General features: G+C 41.5%; 5 protein-coding genes across 5 annotated transcripts; 2 read left to right on the forward strand and 3 right to left on the reverse strand.

The window, feature by feature from the left end:
* Window positions 1-16: 16 nt before the first annotated feature.
* On the forward strand, window positions 17-812 carry LOC149091424 (uncharacterized). Its single transcript, XM_089259771.1, has 2 exons — window positions 17-323; window positions 421-812. The coding sequence occupies exons 1-2, from the start codon at window positions 312-314 to the stop codon at window positions 715-717; spliced, it is 309 nt and encodes a 102-aa protein (XP_089115897.1). The 5' UTR covers window positions 17-311; the 3' UTR covers window positions 718-812.
* A 29-nt stretch (window positions 813-841) lies between these two features.
* LOC108650816 (uncharacterized) lies at window positions 842-1,527 on the reverse strand. Its single transcript, XM_018100108.3, has 2 exons — window positions 1,348-1,527; window positions 842-1,290 (listed from the first exon to the last, which is right to left on the reverse strand). Exons 1-2 carry the CDS (start codon window positions 1,354-1,356, stop codon window positions 964-966), a joined length of 336 nt encoding a protein of 111 aa, XP_017955597.1. The 5' UTR covers window positions 1,357-1,527; the 3' UTR covers window positions 842-963.
* Window positions 1,528-1,995: 468 nt separating this feature from the next.
* On the reverse strand, window positions 1,996-2,820 carry PGRP-SB1 (Peptidoglycan recognition protein SB1). The gene is made up of 2 exons (XM_018100100.3): window positions 2,696-2,820; window positions 1,996-2,621 (listed from the first exon to the last, which is right to left on the reverse strand). The coding sequence occupies exons 1-2, from the start codon at window positions 2,745-2,747 to the stop codon at window positions 2,098-2,100; spliced, it is 576 nt and encodes a 191-aa protein (XP_017955589.1). The 5' UTR covers window positions 2,748-2,820; the 3' UTR covers window positions 1,996-2,097.
* Window positions 2,821-3,201: 381 nt separating this feature from the next.
* On the reverse strand, window positions 3,202-5,816 carry Dbp73D (putative ATP-dependent RNA helicase Dbp73D). Its single transcript, XM_018100083.3, has 3 exons — window positions 5,693-5,816; window positions 4,792-5,633; window positions 3,202-4,733 (listed from the first exon to the last, which is right to left on the reverse strand). The coding sequence occupies exons 1-3, from the start codon at window positions 5,713-5,715 to the stop codon at window positions 3,583-3,585; spliced, it is 2,016 nt and encodes a 671-aa protein (XP_017955572.1). The 5' UTR covers window positions 5,716-5,816; the 3' UTR covers window positions 3,202-3,582.
* Window positions 5,817-8,020: 2,204 nt separating this feature from the next.
* Window positions 8,021-14,132, forward strand: LOC149091425 (myrosinase 1). The gene is made up of 4 exons (XM_018100069.2): window positions 8,021-8,319; window positions 9,025-9,226; window positions 12,277-13,170; window positions 13,461-14,132. The coding sequence occupies exons 1-4, from the start codon at window positions 8,246-8,248 to the stop codon at window positions 13,956-13,958; spliced, it is 1,668 nt and encodes a 555-aa protein (XP_017955558.1). The 5' UTR covers window positions 8,021-8,245; the 3' UTR covers window positions 13,959-14,132.
* The last annotated feature ends 523 nt before the right edge of the window (window positions 14,133-14,655 follow it).

The raw sequence follows: 14,655 nt of genomic DNA on the forward strand, positions 1-14,655 counted from the left end.
CTTTTATCAAGCAATTTAGGAATTGCTACAATGCTATCTTAAACTCTATTGCTTCATAATTTGCATATACGTTTTATTTGGAGCTGCATTTAAGTTTCGCTCGATGCGAGTTTGACCAAAAAGCTGACAAAGCCATGTCGTAACCACATCATCTATATCGGAACGCATGCAATTTGCCTAATTGTTCGACCAAATACGTCCAGATTGAGCTGTGCGGAACTTCATCTTTCAGTTGTTATAAAAGCCAATGGCAACATCAAGTCTTTGCACATTCAACATTCAAAGCGACTCGCAAGCATATCCTTTACAACATGCAGCAAAAGGTGGGCAGATCAATATATCCCAAGGGAATTTAAGAAACCTAATACTGATCCAATATCTAAACTAAAATTCTCATAATTCTACTTCCATTGGCTTCAGCTCTACATATTATTGCTGGCTTTCGTAGCGACTCTGGCTGCTGCTCAGCCTGCTACTCTGCTGCCTGCTGCTCCTGGCTTGGCAGCCGCTGGCTTTAATGGTCTTGGCGCTCCAGGAGCTGCTCCTTTGGCCATCTCGAGCAGCCAGCGCTTGGACTACTTCAATCAACTCAATGCCGCCTTCGCCCCAGCTGCTCGTCTGGTAGCCACTCCGTCGGGCTTGGCTGCTTTTCCCTCAATTTTTGGTTTTCCACGCTTTGGGCAACTGACTGCAGCCAATGCACCTTTCATCTTTTAATGCCTAGCACATTAATACATATCTATTATGGGCCCAAATAATATTTTTATATCGCTTTACTCTTGAGTAAATAAAGTTGATCAAGTTTCATTTTAGAGTCGTTGAATTAGTATTTTATTATTATTTCTGCTGTTTATCAGAGAATATAATACTTTTTAAATTTGTATATACATATGTACATATAGCTAGTTTAGTAAAGTTTTTGATTATCACAATAATATATCTATATATCCCTTTTGCCATCCCTCACCAAACACTCTTATAGCCATAGCCATAGCCGGGATAGCTGGGATAGCTGGGATAGTAGCCATAGGAATAGCTATAGCCGGGATAGGTATAGGTGGGATAGGCGCCGCTGTACTTATAGTAGGTATTCGGATAGGACGTCCAAGCTGGCCAAGTAGTCGTCGTCGTTGGCACATAGAAGCCATTGTAGTTGCGCGCCACAAATTGATGACTCGCTGACACGGGAACCAGGGCCGGTGCCGGAATGGCTACTCTAGTGCTGGCAGGTAAAACGCTGGCCTGAACCACGATCGCAGCCAGCAGCAGGAGAAGGCAACTGTAAAATAGCTGCAAATAGTGCATTAGCTAAGAAGTGCTCCACAAACGTTTTTCCTCTCCACTCACCAGCTTCATTGTGAGTAGTGTCTGGTGAGGATTTGCTGTTGCAGCTGGCTAGCTGTTCACTGTTCCATGTTGCCAGCAGCTTGGCTAATTATATACCCTGCCATTACGTCAGTTGCATTGCATTTGCCTTTCAAATGCAATCGCCCATTTAAGGAGCTGAGCCCTTTTTTGTCACTCATGGCCGAGCCCATTTGGGCCGAGTGCAGCTCAAGGCCAGCAAATTTGCATTGCTAAAGCTTAGCTTGATGACACAAGACTACTTCTTTGAGATTGCAAATGTATGTTTATATGTACATACATATGTATATTTTCTGAATTTCTGTGAAATCTTTTCCGAATATTAAATTGCGATCAGCTGCTCATAAATATAATTTACTTTAAAGAGAGATCTTCAAATATCATTATGAACAACTAAATAAATAATTCCATTTCAATTAATTTACACACAGAACATATAGAAAATCGTGTGACTCTACAAATAGGTGGATGCTGATTATATCAGATTCAATAGACTTATTCAGCAAACATACCTTTCTCTTCATCAGCTGCTGAAGTGTTAGTAGACTCATAAATAGATTCACATATTTAAACAGCTTGCAAACACGCTTAAAGGTGAAATAGATTTTGAAATTGCAATGTAAACTAATGTTTGCATATACATATATATTATAGTATTTATTATTTATTTAATATAACATTTTTTAATCTACTGAAATACGTAATATTGTTAAGTCTCTAACTAAAGTAAAACTAAATCTCTTTCCAGTGCGGCCACGTCTTAATTTGATTGTAGAGCGCAGTGCCGGGGCAAGCAGTTGCCTTGGTCTGGCGATGGCCGAGCAGGGTATAGTCGCTCCTCAGGTATCCACTTTGCTTGGCCAACTCGATGAGATCCTTGGCATTCTGCAGCATCTGTGCGCTGGGCGCGTTGCTCTCAAAGTTGCCAATGAAGACAATGCCAATGCTCTTGCGGTTGTAGCTGGGCGCATGGGAGCCCTGCAGTCCGAAGCCGCGGCCCTCGTACACTTTGCCATCGCCGGCCACAATGAAGTTGTAGCCAATGTCGCTGAAGTTGCGCCGACCCTTGTGATCCGACTGAATGGCCTTGATCATGCGCTGGCACTGTTGTGATGTGGTGCATCCATTGGGATTGTCCGAGTGATGGATGATCACGTATTCCACAGCGCCATTGATGCGAGAGGGCGAACGAGCACTCGCTGCTCCCCAACTGCTGCGCGGCTCAATGGTCAACGCCTGCGTCGTAGCGCACAGTGCTATAAGTTATTAGAGATCTGGATGATTAGCCAGAGGTTCTGAGAGCTGACTGACTGTTCATGTGATTAATTACCGAAGGCGGAGAGCGCTACAATGGTCAGAAACTTGACTGCTGATGTGTTCATCTTGTTGGCTGTTTAACTTTTGAGATTCCCTCTGACTAGCAAGCTATTTAAATAGCTCGATAAGGGCAGCCTGGGGTACTCTTTTGTGCAAGAGTTTATTTGCTAGGTTAATAAACTGGCAACACATCGCAAATATATTAGTCGAGCTAAATAAATATTAAAATTGATATTGATACTTATTATTTATTTATAAATTTGACCTTTTTTTTCATCATTTATTATTATTTATTTTGATAAGCTAAATTCCAAGCTTAGCTTGATAGAGTATTCAAAAGATATTATGCTTAGTCATATTTTCTTTATGCTTTCGGTAATGTACCCGTGGGGGAATCACTTGACTCTTGACTCTCTCACAGTGATAAGACAGTCATACATAATATAATTCTATACATTTTAGCTTTCCTATAAATATATTTTCGCCTCGCTCTATGTAACAGGTATTTACCCAACTCCCGTACCTCTCGACATTTAAGTACATTTCTCCAAGTCATCCATTGCCAAACTTCCATGTTGCCATACGAGAATGTTGACAAGCTTAAATGTTGCCAAAATCTTAATGTTCCCAATCACAAGTGTTGCAAAACGTCAATGTTGCCAAGCGCATGTGTTGCCCAATAAAAATGTGGCCAGACACAGACTATTTTATATAGGAGCGTACGAGTATACTGAATTATCCTATGCCGCAAAGTACAACTTGTATATAGCCTTTCTGATCATGGACCTTTGCTCTATATAATTTCTCTGCTTTTATCAATTTATAAAATTCCTTTTTATATACATTTTATTATAGATTTACGTTTATTGAACATTCCCCCACAAGAGACTTTTACATTTTTTACTCTTTAATGTGTTTACGTTTAGTCCGCTTCTGGGTCTTTACAGCGGCATGTTTTATCGTCCTTTTCACCTTGTGCTCTTGGACACCCATCTTGAGCTGAAGTTTCTCCATGAGAGTCATCTCCTCTTCAGGTTTCTTGTGCATATCTGCTTTGCGACTAATGCGCATCTTCTGCACCTTGATGGCGCTCTTCATTTTCTCTTGGCGCCAGCGCAGCTGCTCCAGTGCGCTCTTGTAGATGGCTGCATGTTCGACTTCAATGTCCGGCGAGATGATAAGTTCCTCGCCCATTGTTTTGCCCACTTCGTAGAGCATTTTCTTGAAGTTCGCCTGATCCTTGTCCGTGAGCAGCGTTATGGCAGTGCCTTTCTGGCCAGCACGTGCCGTACGACCCACACGATGTATGTACGTCTTGATGTGACGCGGCGCTTCATAGGATACTACGACGTCCACATTTGGCACATCAATGCCTCTGGCCAATGCATCCGAGCAGACGAGGCCGTGAATATTGCCACGAGCGAATTCGGAAAGGCGATAGCCTCGCTTTGTTGCGGACATTTTGGCGGATAGCTCTTTAACGCATATCGGCGAGTCCTTGAACAGATGAACGAGCACATAGGCCAAACGGCTGGCTGTGTCGGCACTGTTAGTAAAGCACAAAAACCGCTTCCAATTATTCGAAAGCACCATGGCATACAGCGTAAGTGGCTTCAGTCGCATTTCCGTCAGGCAGTACTGTTCCGTCAGTTCCGCAGGCGTTGTATATTTTCCAATAAATTTACTGGACTGATCAGGCAGTTCTCCGTTGTCAGGTGCAGGCTGTAAAACTGGCATAGTAAGCACCGTAGTAAAGAGCTTGGGCTGGAACAGACGCAAGTTCTGCAGCTTCTCAGGATCCTGGGAGAGAGTGGCCGAGAAGAGCAGCTTATGCGGCTGCTTACCCCAACTATTGAGCAGCTCCTGGTAGCAAAGCGGCGCCTGCACACCTGTCAGCAGTTGATCAGCTGTCGAACGAACATGAGCATCCAGATGATAGAGCCAGTTTTGGAAGACAGCGTCCATGATACGATCCGCCTCGTCAATGACCAGAAATTTTAGTGACTTCAGACAGAAGCCCTTTGTGGCATGTAAATGATCCACCAAACGACCTGAAATATTAAAACGCGAATTAAAGGATCATGTCTGGCAGTTTATTTCACAACTCACCTGGCGTAGTGACAACAATATCCACTTTGGAGTAGTAGACACCTTTATACTGTTCCACTAGCTTGTCCTGCTCATCCTCCAGGCGATGCTGCTTGGATAGCAGACACACCTCCAGCTCCGTCAGGCTGCACAATGCGCTGAAGACTTTATATACCTGTAAGGCCAACTCTGCTACAGGTAACACTATCAAGGCACGTACTTTGCATTGCACTCGCTTGGCCAACAGCTGGACAATGGGAATGGCAAACGCCAAAGTCTTTCCACTGCCGGTGGGTGCCGAGACGCAGACATCCCTTGGTCGAAAAGGCTCGGGCTTAGCTTGCGCCTCCAGTATCCAAGGAATAACGGCTGTCTGCACCGGAAAGAGACGTTTGATCTTCATTTGCTTGAGTGCACTGCGGATGTATTTCTCCAGGTAGGGCAGCTGTTTAATGGATGCGGCATCTGCCTCCGCATCGGCACTGTCAGCTGCTTGCAAACTACCTCCCTCAATAATTGTGGGATGTGCCAGCCAAGCCGGCAATACCATTTCCACTTTTTGTCGTTTAGCCGCTGAGCCATCCGCTCCGAGCACTTGGAAATCATGCGAAGGCTCTTCCTCCGTTTCTTTGGCTTCTGCAGATTCTTTTTCTGTCTGTTGCTCTGTTGCATCTTCTGTTTGCACAGTTGTTTCCTCAACTTTATCTGATTGCTCTGCTTCTGGCTCTTTTACAGCCGCCGCCTCGCTGTTTTTATGTTTTCGTTTACGCTTTTCAGCTTTTTGCAGAAGCTTTTGCAAAATTTCATCTTCATTTGTCGCCTCGCCACTGCCTTGTGTGAGTTTACTCTGATCCTCGGTGTATCTGTGAATAATAATTATAGATATATACGTATGTATTACATATTAATTAACATTACTTACCGGTTTACTGTGAATAATTCCATTTTATTCAATAATTTGTAAAACCGCGCACGTGTTGACAGTTGTTTACGTTTTGTCAGTGCAAAGCATCGACTTCAAGTATCGATAGTAAAATAATCAGAATAACATCGATTTTGTGCATGGCATATCGATAAGTGTACCTAAAGTGAATGATAACGGCGCGCTATTTAAAAAATACCCATGTTGAATCAATTGGACAATTATTCATACTTATTAATATTACATTAATAAATCAACATTAACGGAATATAAATAATATTAAAGACCACTGCATTGACACACTTAGCTGGAATTATTCATATCGCCGATTGTTGCATTATTTAACTAACAAAGAATGTTAATATTTAATACGAAATTCAAATATAATTAGCTGAGCTTCGTTCGACACAATATACTAGAATAATTCAAGCTTCTATTAATAAGTAAATATTTGTAGTTGTCTTTACCAAGGGAAAAACATTTTTAATTAGTAATATGCATACTTATGGGTTTTTTTTTACAGTCAGCATTGACTTGTTTACTGTATCGATGCGTGTCTTTAACTGTCTCGAGTTCTGTGCAAGGTGAATTTTTCGCTTTTGCCAGTTATGAGTCATTCAAGCCAGCTTCCACTTTAAGAAGTCTTCACGTGTGTACCAAAAAAATCACAATCTTTGGCGACAGCACCGTATAAATAAACTAACAAACAAAAAACCAGTTGAATAAATGCGTTGAATGCGTTTAGTGCCAACAAAAAAAGATTTGGCAAGTCTAAATGATCATTAATCACTGCAACAGATATTAACATAAACTCAAATGATATGGTAATCGGAGAAATTTTGCAAATATTTATACTGTTTTGCATACGTTTAATCGCTAATAGGAAGATTTTGGATTTAAAAATTAAAATGGTTTAAACTTGATACGATTTGGCAAATTGAATTACATTTTATTCTGAATACAGTTGTGAAAGTAGGCGTGGCAGTGGGTTAACGGCCTGAATGAGTTACATTAAAAGAATGTTTAAGTGTGAAGCACGTATATTAAGAAAAAGGTTAAAAATAAATAACATTACAAACTTAAAATAAATGGAGTATTTATAAGCCCATAAAATGTGGTAAGCCCAAGAAATCATTTAACAAATCAGTAAAATGCGATGGAGGAATGATTACCAAAATTATAATTGAATTGAATTATTGCCAGAATTGATTGAACGCTAATATTTTTCATGTACTGAATCCGTCTGCGGAAATAGAATATCCAAAACTGTGAACTTAAGAATGTAACATTACAATTACCATCGCCCAGAGCTATTTTCGTTTGTTAAATTTAGCTGAGAAGTTGACCTTCAGCTGACCTCGCTTCGCCTCTCAATCTTTCCTAAGACTCTCGTAGATTACGTCATGGTTACTAAATCCTGTTGGCCTGTCCTATTAACTCTTTTACTTCTTGGTTAATGTGTGGCTTCAGCTTGGGAAAAACCCAGCTCAAGATACTATTCATGTATGTAGGTATGAGTCTGTTATTTTTGTTTTTTTTTTGGCCAGAAGACGAAGAAAACTTCTCGACTTCTGCGCTATCTCAGCGATAGGGAAGTCCGTTGATTGAATTGCTTTGCAACATGTTTTCTCTCTCGCTCGCTGGCTCGCTCACCTGTGCTCATGCTCCAAATATCATTTGTTATCTGAGCAACTGATGTAGCTATCTGCCACTTGTTTAAACAGAAATCTTTTTTCGCCTGTTCCCGAATGAAAGGCAAATGAAATCAATTGGAAAAGTTTGAGAGACGAGAAAATTGGCATAACAATTAGATCTATAGTGCCAGCTATTCCATATTCAAACCGAAATTTGAATATCAAGTACTTCACACTAACATTTATAATTCAAATTAATTTATTGCTTATGCTTTTAGATGCGAATGCACGCGAAATTTATACGGGAGAGAGAGAGAGAGAGAGATAGAAAAAAATACTAAAACCAGATGATGACAAATTTAAATAATTCCATTGGAAACGCAATGCCCATTGCGTGAATCGTCGCTGTCGTCGTCAGATTGGGGATTTCTCGTTCATCTCACTAATCCAACAGGCTACCGGCAAAACAAAAAATAACAGAAACAATAAAAATATAACTAGCAACAGCAATAACAACAACAATAACAACAACAACACGCACACCTGTTGCCGCTGAGCGCAACTCGTTCGGAGGTGAGTTTCGAACGCTCGTCGATTTGCGTTTTGTTTTGCTTTTTTTTTTTTTTGTTTTTTTTTTTTATCTCGTGAGTCGTTCTCAGCGGGCGTTCATTGTGCTTTAAATGCTAGGATATAAAAGCAGCCGCAATCATTCGCAAACGTTTCGCTAACGGGCTCAAATCACAGCCAAAAAAATAAAAAAACAAAACTTGAAGCGCGCATCAAGTGGGGCAGCTCGCAGAAGTCAACGGGATTTGAACGCTGAAGTTGCTGCAGAGTTGTGTCAAGTGTAGTGCAAAGGATCAAGTGTGAAATTCAATATTAAAAATATATACAATAAATACAAATAATAATAATTAATATGTGGCTTAAGCTAATAAAAATAGCGCTCTTGGCTTTGGTGTTGGAGCCGAGCAGTCGCTGCATCGATGCTGCGTAAGTTAATCTGGCATTAATCGAAGCTTAGCTAAAATCAAAATTAACTGAAGCTTCATTTGAATTATTTACCATGCTCACGGCTCAATGTTGACCTTAATTTTGTGTGTAAACGAATCATGCTGCTTATCGGCAGCTGCATCCAATTTTTAAAGTCATCAAATGCAATTGTTGTTAATAATTTAAATTTACCAAGACATGACATGTTCGTAAATTATAAATATGTACATGTGTATATGCATATGATTTTTGTCTTATTTATTTATTTATTGTTTGTTTGACAACAAACAATTCAGCTTGGTTGCTTTTATTTCAAAGAATTAGCAACATATTTAACAGCTCATTGCCAAAACTTGAACTTCATATAGGTTGATAAAATTGTACGTATATATGTATGTATGTTGGCCTGTCTTTATTTATAGCGAGGTAAGCTGCTTGCATTTTTGTGCCAAATCTTGTTTATCTGTTGACAAAAAACCCAAAAAGTTGTTAAATAGAAATGTCGCTAAGAGACCAGTTGCAATAAAAAAGTAAATGTTACTCTAATCAGATGGAAAAAATAAGTTGGATGTTCCCTCTATTTATTTTGCTCTCTCTCAAAGTAACATGAGTCGATAGCTGAGTTTAGATAGAGACTAAATGCTCACATACATACATATATTCATTTCTAATCCAATTCTCGTTCTTCCTTCTTTTTGACAATAGAAGCGTGGAGAATCCAGCGAGCAGCAGACGACATTTTCCTAACGATTTTCTCTGGGGCGTTGGCTCGTCCTCATATCAAATTGAGGGCGGCTGGAATGCAGATGACAAAGGCGAATCAATCTGGGACCATATGACACACAAAAGTCCTGAGAAGATAGCTGATCAATCGAATGGAGATATATCATCGGACAGCTATCATCAGGTAAGGCATAGAGACAATAGCAAATAAAAATAAGAAAAACTTCTAATTTAAATGATGTTGGCATCATGGCTCAAGGGTTGCAGTTGAGGTAATCGAACTGGAACTATAATAATAATAATAGTAGCGAAGCGGACCTATTATACTTCATTTATACAGCTACCTCGCTCACACTTCAAATATTCCCCAGCCACGGGCCTAGTCATTAGTAATACGCATTCAATTCATTAATCAGCGTAATAATCTGTGCTGAAAACAAACGCTGAGTAGCTGTCTGAGATCTGGCCGCCCTCCCTTCCTCTCACTCCCTCACTTGCTAACGGAGTGCACAGGTGTTTGATTTACCTGTGTCACTGATTCCGATTTATGTCCGATATTTAATAAACTATGCAAATTCCGCTCAGTCAGCTGCACTTTGTTCTCATTTTTGCTTTTGTTTTGTTTTTTTTTTTTTTTCGTGAGCTTCTACTGACATCTGCTGGTGCTGCTAATGCTAGTTAGTCGAACTAACTTTAATAACTATGACAAACGATCACTAGATGTCATGCCCCATTGATAATTTAGCGCTAATTGGCTCTATCAATGCGCTGTCTTGCAGATTAAATACTTGAGTTTATGAATTGGTATCTAATGAATGGGCAATTATTAATCCGTATCTACAACTGTTCAAAATTACCATAAAAACGTATTAAAGCTAGAGTTAATCGTAATTAGAATTTATAGTGAATTAATGGAGAGCTTTTGGAGATCTTATTTGCAAAGTTGTTGAAATTTAATTTAGAAAAAACAAGTAAGAAAGCTCTAGTCGAGACTGCTCGACTACGAGATCCCCTGAACCCTACAAGCAACTGATATTTCAATAATAATTAGCACCCACACTCGCACTCATGCAAACAAATACACGCACACACACACACTCACATATACAGGCGATTGCGCTTGGGTTGCGCTGCAGTGTTGGCAATATTAGGAGAACTTATTTGTTGAATAATTTAATTTCTAGACGTACGATCGTAATGAAACTTTCAGAACGTATTCATATTGTTTAAATGTATGTGTATACCGAAGCACAAGTCTCTAGTATTTGATATACGACTTTTACAAAGATTAGGGTGAGGGGGTGGATTTGGGGGTGGGGGGTAAATTTTAACAAAAACCGAAATTGTATGACATGCGTCTTAATGTACATTTTAAATTTGGAGACTGTAGCTTGAAAGATGTAGGAGATCTAATTTTTAAACTGATCTTCGATAAGGTTTTTTATCGATAAAAAAGTATCGGAATGAGTTATCGTTTTTTAGTGATAAACTCGATATCCGCGTGATATATACGGACATTTTAAAAAAAGTTGAAGTCTCTAGCTCTTGTATCTTCTGAAATCGACGCGTTCAAACATACGGACAGACGGACGGACGGACGGACGGACGGACGGACGGACGGACGGACAGACAGACGGACAGGGCTAAATCGACTCAGCTTGTCGCCCTGATCAAGAATATATATACTTTGTGGGGTCTGCCACGCCTCCTTCTGCCTGTTACATACATTTTAACAAAACCATTATACCCTGATTTCCCATTTTCAATGGGTTCAGGGTATAATTATGCAAAAATGTATAGAATTTCTTGTGTGTTTGCTAAATGCTAGCCCAAAAATATATCTAACAAATTTTAATTTTAATACAAAAGTGGAATATCCCCAATCCTTTCTGACTGATAAAAGGTGTTAAGCAAATAAAGCAAAATAATTAGAGCTAAATCTTAAAAAAATAAAAACAAATACAGATCAAGAGGAAATGCTTGAAATTCCTATGCTCGTTCTCGCTATAAAGAGAGCATATTGATTTCATTGAGCTTACACGTTATTGACGTTCAATACAAACTTGTGTGTTTTGTCTAATCTTATAAAGTGTTTCTTAGCAACGCCCACTTTTGGCGTGCCAAATCAAAATATACTTTATCTTTTACGATATAAATGTGATTATATAAATATTATTTACGGTGGTCTTGAGGCAAGCGATTAAAAATTTGACATATATGTCCGAGTGTATGCCACACCTGAATTAAAGTTTCTAAATTATTGTCGATTCGATCGATGGGGCGTGGCTGAAACTATATCTATATCTCCCACTTTGGAACAAATTGTGCAGTTCATTAGCAGTTCACCTGCTCTAGAGAAACACCTATAGATCATACGGTTCGATTAATGGGGCGTGGCATATCTGATTAGAAATATAATAGACAGTTCTTAATCAACATTGGCTACTGGAAACTGGCCTCAGATCGTATCCTGTAGCTAAAACTAATCAAAAATACTGTCGATTAGAATCTTTCCAAAGCAACTGCTGATTTGGTAGATGCTGACAAAGATATGCCAGATATGCTAGATGCCGAGCAGAGGCGGTCAGGGTTATTCTAGAGTATATAAACAAAATAAATATGAATATAAATCTGAATGTGAATATGACTATGAATATGAATGCGCGTCGAACTCTCGGTGAAACCTGCTTCGAGCTGCATTGTGCACTTGCGCTGCTGGCAATGTCATCGGGCATGTCAAGTGGAGATTACAGTGAGATTGAATGAGTGCCAAGTCGTCTAGCTTATATTTAATTAGTGATAAATCGATTTGGCACAAGACATGAATGAATGCGAGCTGATCTTAATGGTATGCCGTGTCGGGCCTGGCCACGCCATGCTGGCATAATATGCCCACTTATGCCACTTAGAGCCAGGTGTTTAGCGTACTCACCAGAAAGGCGAACGCCCCTCCCCCATTGTCCGGGCCGTAGTCGTAGGCCAACGGCTACCGTAACGAATTGTTGTATCAATGCGAAAACACACAAAATTAGCCACATTGTGCTGCAGTTGGCAAGCAGAACAACAACACAAAAAAAAAACAAAACAAATCAAATCAAATCAGATCTCACATCAAAGCCAAATGACCATATGGTGGTTTGCATATGTCGCCAAACTGTTTTGGGGTCAACTGGTTTTCTTTTCGGAAATACTTAAGATTCTTGACCACAATCGAACAATTCTCTGTAATTGCAGTGGCAACGCGACGTGGAAATGGTGAGGGAGCTGCATGTGGGCACGTATCGGTTCTCGCTGTCGTGGCCCAGGATAATGCCCGGCGGCTATATGAACCACGTGAGCACGGCGGGCATCAAGTACTACAGCAACTTGATCGATGGCCTGCTCAAGTATAACATAACGCCCATGGTGACCATCTATCATTGGGATCTGCCGCAACGGCTGCAGGAGATGGGCGCCTGGACCAATCCAGAGATAATACCCCTGTTCAAGGACTATGCACGCCTCGTGCTGGAGATGTTTGGCGATCGCGTCAAGCTCTGGACGACCATCAATGAGCCGTGGCATATCTGCGAGCAGGCCTACGGCGTCGACTTCATGGCACCCGCCTACAACAACCCAGGCATCCCCGCCTACCTGTGCGGCCACAATCTACTCAAGGCTCACGCCGAGGTGGTGCACATGTATCGCGACGAGTTCAAGCACCGTCAGGGCGGACGCATTGGCATCACCCTGGACACATCCTGGCCGGAGCCGCGCGATCCCGACTCAGCTGAAGATCGCGAAGCCTCCGAGCGTGCCATGCAGTTCTATGTTGGCTGGTTTGCTCATCCAATCTTCTCGAAGCACGGCAACTACCCCAAGGTGATGATCGAGCGCATACGCAATCTCAGCAAACAGCAAGGCTTCGGAGCACGCTCGCGTCTGCCCGAGTTCACCACCGAGGAGATCCATCGCATCCGAGGCACCTCCGACTTCTTCGGCATCAATACCTACACCACCAACCTGGTGACGCCCAACGGGCACAACAATACTGGCAAATTTCCCATACCTTCGTTCAATCACGACATGGGCGTCATCGAGAGTCAAGCTGGCGTGGACTGGCCCGGCTCTGGATCTGTGTGGCTTAAGGTAAGTCAGCTGCGCATTATAATTAAGTGGGGAACGGGTCACGAGTCGGACTCGCTAATTAGCTGGGATGAGCTAATGCCCAAGTGGGTTGGCCACAATTGGATTTATGCAGTAAGTGTAAGTGACTGATGGACATGCTCGCCAAGGGTGGCTCGCCACTACTTAGTCAAGATTAAATTTGGGGTGGATCCCAGTCGAGGGTGGTGCCGGCACAGCGGTGCGCGAGTTCAATGAACCACAAAACTGATTTACCTACCACAAACTCCCTTCTTCATCTCGCTCTCGCGCAGGTCTATCCCAAGGGCATGTACAATCTGATAATGTGGATACATCGCGAGTACAATGCACCTGAGATCATTGTGACTGAGAATGGCGTCAGCGATCGAGGCGGCCTGGAGGACTATGCCCGTGTGGACTACTACAATCTCTATCTGTCCGCCGTGCTGGACGCCATTGAGGATGGCGCAAATGTCAGTGGCTACGTTGCCTGGAGCTTGATGGACAGTTTCGAGTGGAAGGCGGGCTTCACCGAGAAGTTCGGCCTCTATCACGTGGACTTCTCAGTGCCCGAACGCACGCGCACTCCGAAGATCTCGGCGCGTGTTTATGCCAACATCTGCAAGACGAATGCCATCGACTGGAGCTACAGGCCGACGCTGGACGAGAAGCAGCTGGTTGCGGCCGCCCGTCTGCCCGCCGAGCAAAGTTCCGCTGCAAGTCCCGCTACCCTAAGCTGGTGCCTAGCCTGGCTGTTAGGCGTGGCAGTCTGCCTCCATCGAAGAAGCTAAACTCTCTATCTACACAAATTGTTGCAAAGTATTTGTACTCATAGTATTTAAGTGGAATGTATTGTGTATATATGTATATGTATGTATGTATATATGTGTGTGGATGTCTACTTAGAAAAGATAAATCCAAATGTATAATAAACAATTGTGATATTTGCAAGTTATTCAAATGGATATTTGATTTTTTTTTAATACCTGTCGAGGAATGTGTTCGAGCCAAGTCGATTTCAATAGATGATATCACAGCTGTGCCAAGTTAAGGAACTCGTAGTTGGGTATAATAATAGAACATAATAATAATAAAACTGTAAGAAGCTTTTTGTTATTTGAGTGATTTCGAAAGTGCCCAGAACTGTGGAGCGCTCAAGGACAAGTTCTAAGCTTTAGAACAGAAAAAACACGTTCAGGTGCGTCGTGGCTAATCGGCTGTTAACAAGCTAAGAGCAAAGTCATGGCCACATATCAAGTTGGGCGCAGGCTTTCTATTGCGACACAATCGAGTTGGACAGATCGAGAAGTCAAAGACATGTTCCGTACGGCCCATCGAGCAGTCCAATGTTTCCGCCTAACTAAATCATAAATGCAAACAAACTAATTCAGCCCTGCCTTTTGTCTGGGCATTAGGCATTATCTAATATCCATTCACCATTATCCACAGCACAATGAGCCCCGAGATCAGATCGTGTTTATGTAATGC

This window comes from Drosophila navojoa, chromosome 4, assembly GCF_054131105.1.
Source record: "Drosophila navojoa isolate 15081-1374.11 chromosome 4, UAZ_NAV_1.0, whole genome shotgun sequence".
In the NCBI taxonomy this organism is placed as follows: Eukaryota; Metazoa; Arthropoda; class Insecta; order Diptera; family Drosophilidae; genus Drosophila; species Drosophila navojoa.

Excerpts from the sequence above, each read along its gene's own strand:
- PGRP-SB1 (XM_018100100.3), bottom strand. The coding sequence starts at position 2,747 with ATGAACACATCAGCAGTCAAGTTTCTGACCATTGTAGCGCTCTCCGCC. Across the intron at positions 2,622-2,695 it reads TGTAGCGCTCTCCGCCTTCG|CACTGTGCGCTACGACGCAG; the intron begins GTAATTAATCAC and ends AATAACTTATAG.
- Dbp73D (XM_018100083.3), bottom strand. The coding sequence starts at position 5,715 with ATGGAATTATTCACAGTAAACCG. Across the intron at positions 5,634-5,692 it reads GAATTATTCACAGTAAACCG|ATACACCGAGGATCAGAGTA; the intron begins GTAAGTAATGTT and ends TATTATTCACAG. Across the intron at positions 4,734-4,791 it reads TATTGTTGTCACTACGCCAG|GTCGTTTGGTGGATCATTTA; the intron begins GTGAGTTGTGAA and ends TTAATATTTCAG.
- LOC149091425 (XM_018100069.2), top strand. The coding sequence starts at position 8,246 with ATGTGGCTTAAGCTAATAAAAATAGCGCTCTTGGCTTTGGTGTTGGAG. Across the intron at positions 9,227-12,276 it reads CATCGGACAGCTATCATCAG|TGGCAACGCGACGTGGAAAT; the intron begins GTAAGGCATAGA and ends CTGTAATTGCAG. Across the intron at positions 13,171-13,460 it reads CTGGATCTGTGTGGCTTAAG|GTCTATCCCAAGGGCATGTA; the intron begins GTAAGTCAGCTG and ends GCTCTCGCGCAG.